Source organism: Lepidochelys kempii, chromosome 2 (genome assembly GCF_965140265.1).
Source record: "Lepidochelys kempii isolate rLepKem1 chromosome 2, rLepKem1.hap2, whole genome shotgun sequence".
NCBI lineage: Eukaryota > Metazoa > Chordata > Testudines > Cheloniidae > Lepidochelys > Lepidochelys kempii.
The window spans coordinates 240,732,145-240,747,407 of NC_133257.1; the positions used below are offsets into that span (position 1 = coordinate 240,732,145).

General features: G+C 38.7%; 1 protein-coding gene across 7 annotated transcripts in view; it reads right to left on the reverse strand.

Moving 5' to 3' along the window:
• Window positions 1-15,263, reverse strand: part of EPC1 (enhancer of polycomb homolog 1) — a 101,509-nt gene that overhangs the window by 7,653 nt on the left and 78,593 nt on the right. For 3 of the 7 annotated variants that reach the window (XM_073334417.1, XM_073334416.1, XM_073334413.1), the window contains 4 exons: window positions 2,386-2,504; window positions 2,218-2,304; window positions 1,477-1,618; window positions 989-1,355 (listed from right to left, as the gene is read on the reverse strand). In XM_073334417.1, the coding sequence (XP_073190518.1) occupies window positions 989-1,355; window positions 1,477-1,618; window positions 2,218-2,304; window positions 2,386-2,504 (715 nt within the window). Of the gene's footprint in view, window positions 1-979; window positions 1,356-1,476; window positions 1,619-2,214; window positions 2,337-2,385; window positions 2,505-11,907; window positions 12,281-15,263 lie in introns of those variants that run through there. The other 4 variants (XM_073334414.1, XM_073334415.1, XM_073334419.1 and 1 more) reach the window with 4 other exon arrangements.

The following is a 15,263-nucleotide window of genomic DNA, read 5'->3' on the forward strand; positions in this document are numbered from 1 at the left end:
ATATGTCACCACCAAAACTCAATATATACTGGTAAAAAATCCTGGGCGAGTAAAAAGAAAGAGGAAAAACTAAGAACTCCATATGAAAATCAAATTAAAAGTAAAGAGGATAAGAACACATTAAGAGTAAATAAATTAAGTTCAGTAATTTAAATGGTCTGACAAACAATATATCACATAGTGTGCAGTAGCCTGTGTATTTTAGAAATGGCATCCATTTAGAATAACTCTAACTGCTCTCACTCCTATTTAAGGGCTGGGACAAGCTATTAAAACATAAATGGCAACTATTTGGTATGCAAATCCCTCATTTTTGTTAAGTAATGTGAAGAACTGTGAACAAAAAAGGATATTCCCAGAGACCCATATCTACTACTTCATAAATTATATGCAATAGCACACATTAGATATAATTTCTTCAGTTTATAAATCACGTAGACCTCTGCTGACATATTTAACTAGTTCAATACCAGAAAAAAAATAATACATAATGGGTCCTAAATGTAAAAACATTTAAGACTGACAAAGCATGAGAAATAAATAAAACAGCCTAATTTCCAGTTTAAAACCTGATAATTTTATTACAAAAGTATTTTAAAAAATTCACAATTCACAAGTTCTGCATTACACAGAATTTCAGGTATTCCCTGAAAGCTTTGCCAATGTTCTAACTGTAAAAAGATCTGTGGATGACCATTGATCCAGATTCCCTAAGGTCATTCATCTATTGACAGTATCACCTCTTTTAAAGGAGCATGATAAGAAGGTTCTCCCCATTTATGAGGCAGTAATTTGACTCTCAAATGGATAAACAAGGCTGGTTTTACATTGAGTTTAGTGGAGAGGAATTTTCCCTTTGATTGATACTGTCTGGTAGAGCATGAACAGCAGCTTTGGGTTAACATTCTGGGTTTCTGAGCTAACAGTTATGTCATTGTGGAAAACCGTAAAATAAAACTAAGAAAATTCAGACACATACAGGACTTACCTTGGTACTGCATCCACAGAGGATGAAGCTGGAACCTTGGGCACCTGACAGTTTGCTGCTGCAGCCAGCTTTAAGGCAGATGATGGAACAGCACTTAAAGTCCTAGGTATATGTCGTGCATTGAGTGTTGAAATAGAGTTTACAGTGGCAACCGATGAGGGTACAGTTAATCGAATGTTGTTCCCAATCAGGACCTGAGTTGTTGCAGAGTTGGCAGCAGTTCCTTGGTGACTCAGTGCACTGTGGGAACTCGAAGTCTGTGTTATATTTGAAGGTGGTAACAAGGTTGAACCTGCTGCTGACGATGAACTTGTATGTACAAGTGCTGTAGGTGTAGTACTACTGAGGTGTAAGCCCTTGTAAACTCCTGCAGAAGAATGATATTTAAGAAAAAAAAAAAAAAAATCAGACTCCAAACAGGGGTTTCACATACCAACTATGAAAGCAAAATACAATCAGAATTAATTTAGATTTGTATAGGTCAATACCTGAGGCCTGAAGGATGCCATTCACCCCAATTCCAAGCACCACATCATCCTTCATTTTGAATCCCATCAATTGTTCTGATGTTACCAAAGCTGAAGCAGCAAACTGAGCACTAACAGAATCCAATGTCTTGGAAACAAAACCCTAAGAAGAAAGGTGGCAAATAAATGTGATCAAGTTTCAAAAGGTCAGTACTCTTCCTATTTTTATGCATCAACTAGTAATGCACAAACCAGTGCAGATAAGAAAGAACTGATCCTCACTGTTCCCTCAAACCAAACTTCTGATGTTTGGTAAAGTTAGATAAATAATTAAATGCAGTATTTCCCATGTACTTATAATTCCAGTACTAAAACATGCACAAGTATTTCAAACGCACATCACACTGTCCTTCCATACCATTTCTCACAAGATTTCCAAACCAATCTGAAAGATTCAAGGAGGTTCAGATGTCCAACAGCAACTTCTGAACTTTGTGTTTGTGCATTGACACTTTAAATGTTACATATTTAGCTGTTAGATATGTTTTCACAGCTAAAGACAGGACATGCTTATACATGGTTATTAAAAGGTAAAAATCTGGCCTCAGAACACAGTCATACATACAGTCTCAACAGGACAACAACATGGCTGGAATTCTTTGCAATATGTATTCCTGAGTCTTTGAGTATTTCATTTAATTGATTCACTCATCTTTTTGGTGTTTGTTAAGAGGGAGCAGAGGCAATGCCTGCCACACTCACCTGCAGTGTCCCTTCTAAACACTTTACAGAATGGCTATGATGTAGATTCAGGCGAAAGCCACTTTCCTGTTCGTTAGTTTCAAGGTTCTATGGCAACAGTTGACAATTAGAGATGAACCCTGGTGGGAAACAATGAGGGATAAATCATAGCACAGACAAATCCCTCACCTGTGAAGTGTTGGCAGAGGAATTACTATTTGCTTGCTGTTGATGAATTTGTGCAAACTGCTGTTGCTGCATTAGTGCCAGTTGCTGTTGATGTTGCTGGTATTGTTCGGCTGTAAATGCTGAACAAAATATAAAACGAGAAAATACTATATCAAAATATGTATATGTTGTATATATACACATCTTTTAGAATCCTAAAACAAAAAACTGTTTCAACATACCACAGCAAATTCCTAAGAACCTCGTTGCATCTTTATAGCAACAGACTATGATCCTTCTAGCGGTTTTGTCCAAACTAAGTTATTCCCATTGAACACATCTGTGGTGAAGTATTAAACACCTTCTGCACTTAGCTTACAATATCTGAGTGAAGAAATCTCATTTAACTGAATTTAAGGGAGTAAGCCCAGATTGGCACAAACCACCACTCAGATAAGACTGATCTGCAAAGATTGTGTTTTAGTGTAGTACATTAAAGACCAACTTTCATATGTGCAGATTTGAGGCATTATCTTGTGGGATGCTGAACATTCTGAACCTCCACAGACTCCAGTGGGAGTTAAGGTGCTCACCACCACACAGGTGAAGGCCCTCCTAAATTTAATATTTAGTTGAAAATACAAAAATGAATTTGATGTTTACTAATGAAGACTGTTTTACCACATTATGATCTCTCAACACAAACTTCACTGTTCCCACCACCCTCTGTTTTGTATAGACTAAAATACCTTTTATATTCGTATTTAAAAAAAAATAAAAATAAAATAATCATGCACACTGTCAACTCTGTCAATGGAGAATTTCATAGAAGCTATTTTCTTCCATAAAGGAGCTCTTAAAGAGTGATACATTAGCCATAATGTGTAAACGTCAATCACAATTTTCCCCAGTTAACCCACCTGGAAAAAAAATCCAGTCAATAAGAATGGAGCTGTTTATGTTGATTTACAGAAGGATGTCTGAGGAAAGACACTGTATTATACTAATTTGTCTATGGAGAGATCAGTTCTAAAAAACAAAAAATAAAATTGATTTTGAATCCCCCATATGGTTTGTATAGTTTTAATGAAGAAAATCTCTATTGCCAATTTAAAAGTGGGATGATGGTGCAGATTGAATCCATTACAGAGTCAGCCTAGACCACACCTTGTGAGTTTTCCCAAATTAAATTTCAGGCCCCCAAATTTCTGTGGATATTCTCAAAACAAATATTGTGAACATTCTTATGCAACAACTTCCAATGCCTTCCAGAGTTACGACTGTTACCAAATGGAAGGTATCCAACTTTCTACAAGTCAACACAAGACTTAAATGCTTGTTCATGAAATACAGTATCTTGGCCAAAGCTTTTATCCTTTATTCCCAACCGCAGAAAATCTGTACTCCTATCAGACTACATGCATCTAATGTTTCGGGAGGGGGGGGGGGGGGGAGAAGGAGGGGGGGGGGAGAGAGAAAGACTTAAATGTTGTTAATCTTTGCTAAACTCTAGAGGATAGAATAGTTAATCAAATGGCTTGTGATGATTTGAATACAGAAAACGAACAAGTTAATCCATAAGAAGTGTCTAAAGATCATACATCTTCAGCCCACATTCAACTATGAATTTCTTGGAAATATTTGCATCATTCGCAGCTACAAATTAAGATCTTGTACATGATGATTATATATATAAAAATCTTTCTTCTGATTATGTATTGAAAGAGCACCAAATTATCACAGAATCTATTTTAGGGTTTTATACTGCTGCCCATCATGGTAGTATTTGAGATACTGTATCTAGCAGTTGAACACAGTAAAATGGCGTAAGATTTCAAACAAGTTAGAAGCTCTTCTGATTGAGTTCTTTAGTGAATAGGCATACAGTGGTTGTATATATATAACCATGTGTAATGCACTGCATCACTTTCCAACGTATTTCTTTTAAAAATATGGCAAATTGAATTGAGATTAGTCTTGAAGATTTGAAAAATAAATCAAACATTTACTGCGTTAGTAGGTATTTTATTTATATAAATCTTTTTATTAGTGAATTATAACTAGTTGGTGCTATAGTACAGTGTTTTGAAGTTTAAAGTATGCATACAAATAATGGACTAGGAAAGTTAAGATTTTACAATTTAGATGATTTTTCTTCCTGTTCATTTTTAGTAATTTGGTGAAAGGACTTTGCGCTCTAAAACAACAAGTTTGTAGATGTATTGCTTAAAAAATGAATTGAAATGATTTACTAAAAAGAGGAAAAATCCACTGTTCATCAATTGGAATCTTAAACTATAACAACATAAAACTGCATATATATTTTAAACAAAGTTTATCTAAAATTATGGCCCCCTTTTTACCTTCCAAAAGCTGAATTCAGGATTTACATTTCAGCTATGGTATCAGCCATTTGCTAGGGAAGCAGAGTACCAAACTAATCAGTTCATAAATGAAAAGACTGTATAATATGCTTTAAAATATAATTTGTAAATTAAAAGCCATGTTAAAGGGACACAAGATAATTTAGTCCTGGCCCCCACCCCACAATTACCCCCAACTTCTTATATCATCACTGATTACATCAGAAAAAAAATCCAGTTAATCATTAATACTTTGAACAATGAAACCAGACTGGTCAGTTTGATTTGCATATAATTACTTTCAAAATTCCTTAAACATTCTCTTTTGCAACAATAAAATATTGTAATAGCATGGAAGCAATAAAGACACTATCCATCAAAGTTTTAACACTACATTTTGGGCCTAACCTACTTGAATATTAAATTAAAATGACAAGTTAACTAAAGTTTACATTTTTGTTTAACAAAGTTAAACAAAATTTAACATCCATGTCTTGTTACTGCTGCACAAAAGTGTTGAGTGTGGTCATCGTTCATAGTATTTGACAGAGATATTAATTTGGTACTTTTGGAAGGAGATATTTAGATTTACAAATGAATGTAGTTTCCAAATAGCATTTCAATGAATTATTGCAGTCCATACAGGAATTACCTTGCCAGCCATTATCAAAATAATTGCACTAACCATTTTACCAGGCAAGTGAAAAGAAAAAACTGCTCTGCACCCACAGCATTTTAATTATTTAGGCTCAAGTTTTAAAAGAGGCCTAAGGAAGCAATGGCAGTTGGCTGCCAGACTTCCTTAGGCGTATTTGAAAATCTTAGCATAAGCAGTACAAACTCCTGTTAGCTTTTTCCCCTATAATTTCTGGACACCAAGATTACACCCAATACATTGACAAAGGACCATTTATTTTTTTCTAGTGGTTAAAGAACCAGACAGTCATGGGCAAGCATTATTTCCAGCTCTGCCAAAGATTTGGTGTGTGATCCTGGGCTATTCACATCCTCATTATACTTCAGTGAGATCCATTTTACAGACAGGAGGAAATACCTCTCTAATAGCGTTATTGCTGAGAGTCAAAGTTTGCAAACTACTTAAACACACTCTGATGGAAACTGTTACAGGAATGTAAAAATATTTTTCACCGCCATACCATGTCAAAATGCTACTTTCACATAACAAAAGGTCCAGTATAAGGGCCATAATCTGTATTTGTTTTAAGTGTTTTAGTCTGAGAAGCTAACTTCTTAGTCTGAGCTACCTATGGAAAAGCCCTACATACACTGATGATATAACCAATCAGGAATGCTGATAATATGCTCTGTCCAAACCCAACTCAGACTGATTTTTTTGGGAAAGGGTCGGCATTAAAGGAAAACATCCTAGTTGGCTAAAACAAATCAGATTTATTTTGCTCATTTACAGTCCTCCTAATCTGCTTCCTAATTTTCCTCCTGTACCAAGTACAGATAAGAGTTTCTCTTGTAGGCCACTAGGCCAACAGTGTGTTTAGCTCTACTAGTAAGACACTGTGGTGAGGCAGAAGGTTTTGGGAATTGGTTTTTCCTTGTGTAACACACACATACCAAACAAAAACAAAAACCTTTTAAGTGTTCTTACTTTACAAGAAAGCATCTCATCTTTAGTATCCTTTATTTTCAGTGCATTTGGACAAATCTGATTGGAACTGTGCAAGGCTCTCCTGTGAAATTATGAGTCTTCATGACAAAACTGCTCAGCATTGTAAAGTCAAGGAGAGGGTCTAAAAAGTCTTGAAGTTCAGATCAAGAATTAAACAGTTTCACTATTTTTTCATAATTGCAAAACTGAAGTTCTCCAACAGCTTTTCTAACAAAATATATTTCAGAAAAAAAAAAATCTGTTCACCTCTCTGAAAAGCCATTTAGTACTAATATTTGTGAATTAACAGCAAATGGCTGTCACAAACAGGCTAACTATAAGGATTGCAGAGAGAATCCCTTTTGCTTTCATTTACCGCATATGTTGTTCTTGCTTGTAAAGTCAAATCAAGTTTGTTATGTAAACATGAAAGCTTAGGATCCCAGAATCTTGAATGTCAATAAGATCCAGGTAATGAAGGGAAATTCTAAACTTGTTGAAATGAGTAAAAAGTTTAAAAAACAAATTCTAAGATGATACTTTAATTTATTTAAAAAAAAATTACTGTGCAGACTTCTGGAAGTTTTATTACTTCTCAACTCTTACTCCATAAATGAAATCATACATGCTTGAAAATCTGACAGACAAGATGGGTGATCAGCTCCAACTAGTAAAGCTTATTTCTAGCTCCTAGTTCTACCATTCAGTTTTTAGTAAAAAAAATTGTGAAGTGTAGCTCTTATCAATGCTCACAGAAGCATATTCTTGTGACAATTTCACTAGAAAATAGCTTTTCAAGTTTTCATATGTAGTACAGTCTGACAAAGGAGAAGAGCCCAAATCTTTCATCTGTACATATCTGTCTTAGATACAGATTTGTTTCAGTATTGCAGACCAAGGAGCAAGAAAGTAAATACTAACAGAGTAGATTATATTTTTAATTCGCAGATCACACAGTGCCTGTTTTTTCAGGTACTGATGAAGACCAAACATCAAGTCTAGCTATTCTAAGATCAACTATATCTGAAACCATGTTAGAAGAATCGTGCGACAGGGGTTCATCTCCCCAACATAAGCTAGGAAGCCTAGATAGAAATTGAAGTAGAACAATGATACCCAAGAGAAGTATAAGTGCACCGTAAGAACACAAAATTGTGAACTTTGAAGTTAAGAACTCATTGTAAAAATAAAATTTTTGTTGACAGTTTCAGTTTCTTCAGATCAGCCACATTTGGGTCGTGAAGATTTCCATCAGAGATCATTCTGGTTTGTCATAATGAGGCTTCTTTAAAACAGAGGGTATTCTAAGAATGTTGAACTCTAGGATGAATGAACATACTAGCTAGAAATTAAAGAGGCATGTGAATTTTAAAAAATTCTTACTCAAGTTCTGATAGAAAGTAATGTACTATTAGTAGGTTGATAATTTTTAGGAGGCATTGAACTTTAGCACTGAGTTTAAGTAAGGCTTCCATATGGCACCAACTTTCTAGGACTTTAAGGGCTGTAGGTTTGGATGCTAGCAGTTCAGTAGCATCTGAGCTCTTTCATATTTCCTAGCAAAACCCAATACAGTAAATTCAGAATACCACCTCAAATCTTAGCAACCATTTTTGATACGTTAAAAATGAAAAGTAATCGGAAGCGTTAAGATTTAGATCCTGATCCAAAGTCTATGGAAGTCCATGGAAAAACTCCAAATTGCCTTGAATGGGCTTTGAATTTGGACCTTAAAAAGAACAGCTTTATAACAACATCTAACGGGGCACACTGCAACAAATTTCAATACTCTTCTTTTTCCAGATTTTTTTCCTCTACACAACAAATTGTTAGAATTTCTTCAGAGACATTGCATTAACTACTAACAGCGTGACAGGCTACAAATTTATTAAAAGATGAATTTACCCAAGAAACTGGATCTCGAGTTGGTTATCTGAAAAGAAAGTCTGATAGTTCAAAGGTTTGCTTTTGTGGTTATACGCAAGTTAGCCACAAGAACTCTTTTCACAGTAGTGTTTGCAGCACAATGCTGAACTGAAGCACAGTTAAAAATCAGCAAGTATCCTGGCAAACTATTTCTTATGCTACTTGACAGTTTACAAGTTCAGATTGTAATGTTACAGGTTAGTCAGTTCACTCATGATCCGAGTTACAGTCAGGCATCTTGGAATTGTCCCATGCTGTCCAATAAAAGGGATATTGTCCCTATCCATTTTGTATACTTCCTATACACCACCTATAGGGTTCATTTTAGTAATTAAGAAAAGTACAGTGCTAGTGGTTTTCCATAAACAGGAAATGAGCACAGAGGTTTGCTGCTTTGAAAACAATCGCGGTATGGACAGGTACTGTAACTGTAAGGAATTGAAGATTTGAGTTGATAACCAATTCTGGAATAATGACGACTCAATACATTTCAAATATTCTCTTGGTCATAGGTGCAATCTTGTGTGATAGCTCAAACTTTTAGGACAGGCTACAGTTGACACAGCAGGAATGCATTTTCCCAAAATATTTAAAGAACATACTGATTTTTACCTATCAACTTTACAGATGTGAATTTCTCTCTAGTTTTTTTTGGCTCAGTAGTTAAAGTGAGCCCACTAAACTAGTATCTTGTAACTGTACAGTTTAGCTTGATGTGCCTTGTTTTACATACTACTTCATTCATACAAATCTTTGGACTGTAAATATTGTTTTTGTTGCAAATCTGAATAGGAAAATGAAGGTTACTTACCTGTAAGTGGAGCTTCTTTGAGATGATTGGTCACTATCTGTATTCCATGGATGGGATATGCATGTGTGCCATGCACCCGAGTCGGGAATTTCTTGCAAGCAGCGTGTATTGGCCCGCACATGTACCATAGCTCACCTTGTGTTCTCAGCGGAGGGCAGTGCAGGCCAATGCCTCTCCACTTTTCCATTCTTATCTCAGAGTAACCAATCAGCAGCAGAGGGGTTGGAGAGCAGGCAGTGGAATACAGATAGGGAACACGCATCTTTAAGAACCTCCAGTTATAGGTAACTAACCTCCATTTTTTCTTCATGTGATGGTCCCCTATATGTATTCCACATGTGGGAGATTAATAAATAAATAGGGGGTGGGTGTGAGGATGCAGAAGTGATAGCTGACTGTAGAACTGCTGTCCCCATGGCTGTATCTGCAGTGGACTACTGTACCAGGGCATAAGGCCTGGTGAAGGTACGGAAAGAGCTCCAAGTAGCTGCTTCACATATATCTAGTATGGCTAAATTTCTCAGAGATGCAGCTGAAATAGTCTGCTCCCTGGTGGAATGAGCCTTTACCCCTTCTGGAGGTGGAGGATGCCAGTTGGTCAGTAAAGGATACTATAACCGGAGATCCATTTTTAAAGTCTCTGTGCTGATAAAGGTTGATATCATGATCGCTCTGGAAACAAATAAGTTTAGGTGTCTCTCTCATGTCCTTTGTTCCAAAGCCCTCCAAATGTCCAGAGAATACAGTCTTCTCTCCTCTTCCGAGGCATGTGGTTTAGGAAAAAAAATACAGGTACATGGATGACAAACTATCTTGGGTGTGAATTTGGGGTGGGGGCATAGCAAGACCTTTTCTTTACAGAAGGTGGTATATGGAGGGCCTGCCAATAAGTGCTCACAGTTCTCCGACTCTTCTGTCCAACGTTAGAACAATCAGAAAGGCCACCTTCACGGACAGACAGACAGACACAGCAGGTGGCTAGCGAAGAGGTTAGTGGTTAGTAAGAGACAACAGACCAAAATTGGAGGTCTGATTGAGGTTTGAACTTCACTGCTGGTAGAAAGGATCTGAGAATCCCCTTCAAAAAATTCTAATTGTGACAGGATGCCTGGAGATCATACAGTTATCTATTGGAGGATTGAAAGCACAGATAGCTGCTAAATGTACCCACAGGGAACCGAACGCATGACCTGAAGACTTAAGGATAAGAAGATTGTTTAAGATATCAGGGATTCAGGTGGAGTTTGGAGACAATATGCATTGATGAATCCAAGCAGAGAAACTTCCATTTAACTGAGTAAAAGCTTCTTACAGAATCTTTTGTACTTTGGTTAAAGATGAATTGCACCCACTTGGAACATGAGCATTCCATCTCCGATGCCCATCCAAATATCAGGCTCGGAGTTGCAGCAGCCTTGAATTGGAGTATGTGATTTTGCCTCTGTGTTGCGTTAGAAGATCTATTAACGTGGGGATGTTCATGTGTGGTCGTACTAAGAACGTTAATAGATTGATGAATCAGAACGGTCTTGACCAGATGGGAGTGATGAAGATGACTCATGCTCTGTCTTGGTGGATATTCCATAGAATGCCAGGCAATCCTTCCACAATATCAGGAGGGCATCTCCCAAAGATTCTTTGCCCAGTGCTGCTCTGGAGCAGAACCAAGGCAACTTCCTGTTTGCCTGTGAGGTGAAATGGTCCCAGGCTGGCATTTTCCATGACCAAAGACGTAGTTGAAAAACAAATTGTGAATCTCCCATTCTTGATTTGTGGACAAATGTCTGCTCAGGCAGTCTGTTAGGGTTAAGTGATGTTTGATGCACCAGTTCCAGAAACTGACTGCCTCTATGTACAAAGATTTAGTTCCCCCTCACTTGTTTATATAAAATACTGTTATCTTGTCCAACATTATCTGAATATGTTTGGATTGGATGGATGGGAGAAAGGGCGGTCTGTCAGGCCTGCAATGCCTGAGTTCCTATAAGTTGATGTACATTATGGACTCCCAGGGGTCCAGATGCCGTGTGCCATATGATCACCCATGTGCACACCCCAACTCAAGAGGGAGGCATTGGTAACTATGGTTGCCTCAGGTGTTGGTGTGAGGAACACATTCCAAACCGAACCTTCTCCAGTTTTGTCCACTAGACAAAAAAGAGCCCAATACCTAGGATGAAATTGTGACCTTGTAGTTTATGGTGCCCTTCACTGATGAATACGGCAAGAGAAGCCAGGCTTATAAGCACTATAGATGTAATCTGGTGAATGGTGTCATGTGTGCGCATGAAGTCAAATGGCCAACGAGCGAAAGGCAACTTCCAACGGATGTCCTGGGTCTGATAGTGACCTTGTGCATAAGAGTGCTCGTTACCTGAAACCTTTCAAGAGGTTGATATGCTGTTGCTGTAGTTGAGTCTAACAATGCCCCTATGAAATCTATGTACCTGGGGAGAGGGAAGAGGGGTTGGGTCAGCATGGATTTTTTGTGATTGATGCAAACACCTAGGGAAGATAAATAGGTGAGCAAAACATTGGTTGCCCTGTGGAACTCCTCAATGGATTGGCCTGCAAGAAGCCATTTGTTGAGGTATGGGAAGACACTAAATCCTTCTCTTCTCATCCAAGCAGCCACCACTGAAAAATCCTTTGTAAACATCCTGGATGCAGTGACCAGACCAGAGGGGAGTACTCTGAATTGGTAGTGGCCTTGGTGGAAGAAGAACCTGATGAACCTCCTGTGGACTGGATGGATATTAATATGAAAATATGCATCTTCCATGCTGAGAGCCACAAAACCATGTGCCCTCCTCTAATAAGGGAATTACTGATACCAAGGATATCATGCAGAATTTTAGTTTTCAGATAAAACTTGTTTAACTGATGTACATTAAGAATTAAGAATTGGCTTCGATCCTCCATTCTTCTTGGGGAATCAAGGAATACGGAGAGTATAACCTCTTCTTGTGGTGTTGAGGTGGAACCATTTCTGTGGCTCCCCTGAGGAGCAGGGAATTTACCTCCTGTTGTAAAAATCTCCTTGCAAGAGTGGTCCCTGGAAAGGGAACCAAGAAGTGGGCTTGTGAAAAGCAGTGGTCAGAAACTCTAGTAGATAGCCTCTTCTAATATCCATATGTCTGTAGTTAGGGCCCTCCAATCTTTGACAAGTAGGGTAAGGTGACCTCCAAATACCTGAATAGGGGAAAGAAGAGGCATCAGTAAAGGGACGCTGGTCTCTACAGTCAAAAAGAAATTATTCGGTTGGGGATTAGTGTGCTTAAGTGGTGGTGGATGTTGCAGAAGCTGGGTTCCTAGGTCTATATATTAACTCTCTCTTGTGTGGTGGCTCCTGAGCATATTGATGATAAAAGGGCTGAGGAGATGGCCTTGCACTATATCCCTGTCCATAAAGCTTCTTCTGGGGGGAAGGGGTATGAACGCACAGCAAGCTAAGCATTATTCTCAAATCTTTGAGGCAGCAGAGATTCATCTGTTTTCTAATGGATTACCTTACAGTGTCAAAAGGCAGATCTTGGATGGTACTCTGCATCTCTGAACAAAAATCTGAGGATTACAATCATGAATCTCTCCTTATTGGCCATAGTTATCCCCCTCGATGCAGTATCTGCTGCATCCACTGTGGCTTGAAGTGAAGTTTTGGCCACCACTTTGCCCTCACCCACTAAGGCCTGGAAGTGGGCTCTATCCTTCTCAGGAAGCTTGTCCTTAAATTCTAGAAGTCTAGCATAATTGATCAAATTAAATGGACAAGAGGGCCAAGAGGAAAAGATGCCCTTTATTCTCAGAAGGTCAAGTCTCATATCCCTTATCAGTAGCCTTTGGGTGCTGTTGCTCTGTAACTGCCTGCACCACCCTGTAGTTCGGCTGAGAGTGAGAACAAGAACTCTCCCTCTTGGATGGGACAAAGTAGCACTTCTCAGCCCTCTTAGGAGTGGAGGCACAAGAAACAGGGGTGTCCCAAACTGCCTTTGCTGTGTCCATGATGGCCTCGCTGATGGGGAGGGCTACACTACCATCTAGTAAGCAGTGCTGAGCCTCCTGAATTTCCTCCAGCTGGATTTGTAGCTTTGCAGCTACTTTAAGCAATACTAAGAGCTCCAATGGCGCTGGTTGCATATGGCTGAGTGATAGCAAATAAGACTCTTGCACCATTCCTGGGTGCCTGGGGTAGGGCTCCCACAGTCCCTAATGTTGTCAATAAGATGGATCCACCAGCAGAGGGGGGACCCCTTGGCATCGGGTACCACCTGTCTCTTGGCCAATCTTATCTGGTTGGAGGTCGGAATTCTGACCTTCTAGGACTCGTCTGGGGTTGCCTCTGCTTGGTGCTGCAGATACTCTTGCAGAGCCTCCGACTCCTCAGAAGAGAAGGCCACATCCCTGAGCAGCGGTAAGACCAATGGCTGCGCTTCAAAGCTGGTGGGTAGAATGGGAGAATGATTGTCTCCTTGTGATAACAATGTCCTGGAATATAGATGGACCCAATAGGAACAGTGAATGGAGACAGGGGACAGCAAACATGTCTTCTGGGGAGACATACATCTCCAACCGTCCTTGAGTACAAGGCGAGTCCATTGGCAGAGCTGCTCTGGTCGCTGTCTGGGGCCACATTGCTATCAGTGCCGCCTTTGTTCACGAAGTGGATGGAAGCACCAGGAGTTGTCGATCAGAAATGTGAGCTCAATAAAGAAGTACAGGCAACACTGATGTTTGTTGCTCACAGAAAAGGAGTATGGACAGTAAACAGTTTGTGAATCCCAGGACCCTGGGCATTATCCAAGACTTCTTGCGTGGGGGCGGAATGCTATTTAACTATCCGTGCTACACCATAAAAAACTACTAAAAATTAACTATACATAATTCTTACAGGAATGACAAAGCAAAAAGGAGCTGAAGAAACAAGTTTCCTACTCCAAATCGTGCGGTGGTAATAAGGAACTAGACAGGGATCAGCCTGCACTGCCCTGTACGCCCTTGGTTGGGAACACGAGGTCCAACACACATTTCTTTCAAGAAATTCTGGAGTCAGGTGCATAGTGTGCATATGTATTCCATGTGTGGAACACATACAGGGATCACTAAAAGAACCATCACTTTTTTGAGGAACATTTGGAACTAGACAAGACAAACACTAGAAAAAGGTACTACAGAAAATAATCCTACACTGGAATGAAAATAGACTGGATGATATATTGGATCTTTTCAAATCTCTAAACTTCTATGATACTATGTACCATTCGGTTAAAAATTGTTATACTGTGGACAGGTGATTTAGCTTAGTACTCCTGATAAAATGATGGAGAGTCATGTGGCTATAATCTCAATGAGCTGTATTAATGTTTACTCCCTTCTCCAGATTAAAAAAAAATCATATTTGATTCAAGTACATCTGTGTCTATAAAATCAGACTAGGTAACTCTTTACATGTATTATTCCTATGCCAAGTATTAAAAGTTAACTGTTTCAGATAAAAATATGAATCTAAATTCCATACTGATTTTTTAAGTATTGAATGTTTACTATAAAAGTAATTTACAACGTTGAACACATTTGATAATGTTCATACACTGAACACTTATTCACAGATTTAGTTTTTTCTAAACTTAAGATATAGCCAAAGTAATTAAAGTCTTCATCTAAAAGAGAAACTGTCTTATCTGGATTTTAAGAGTCACCTCTACAATCTATTTAAAAAACAAGTAAATACAGCTGTTAACCTTGAACTCCAAATTTGTAATCAGTTCACTTGTGATCTTTAAATGTGATCCGAAACCCATAAACATTCAATTTCTATTCACAGCCTACCTGCCAACAGTCCCTTTGTGTCTTATCCTAAGCAGCTAGAAACTTGCCCAGTATCTTTAGTGCAGTTTCTCCTCCTTGCATTAACAAACTTATACTGCAGCTGCTCTTTCCTACTGCCCTGCTTCTCTTTCAGATCACTGTATCTGCTTCAGGCAACTGGAAGAGCTACTAAGAGAAGAGAGAAGGCAGCCACCAGAAGCCTCATATCAGAGGCTCTAACCAGTAGTAGTTTCAGCCCCAATCCATCTTCCAGCAAGGGGTGGAATAGACGGTAAAAGAAGGAAACACCAGGATGACAGGCAGGAGTAGAACAGAAAAAACACTGGGACAGTGGGGAGAGAGAGAGAGA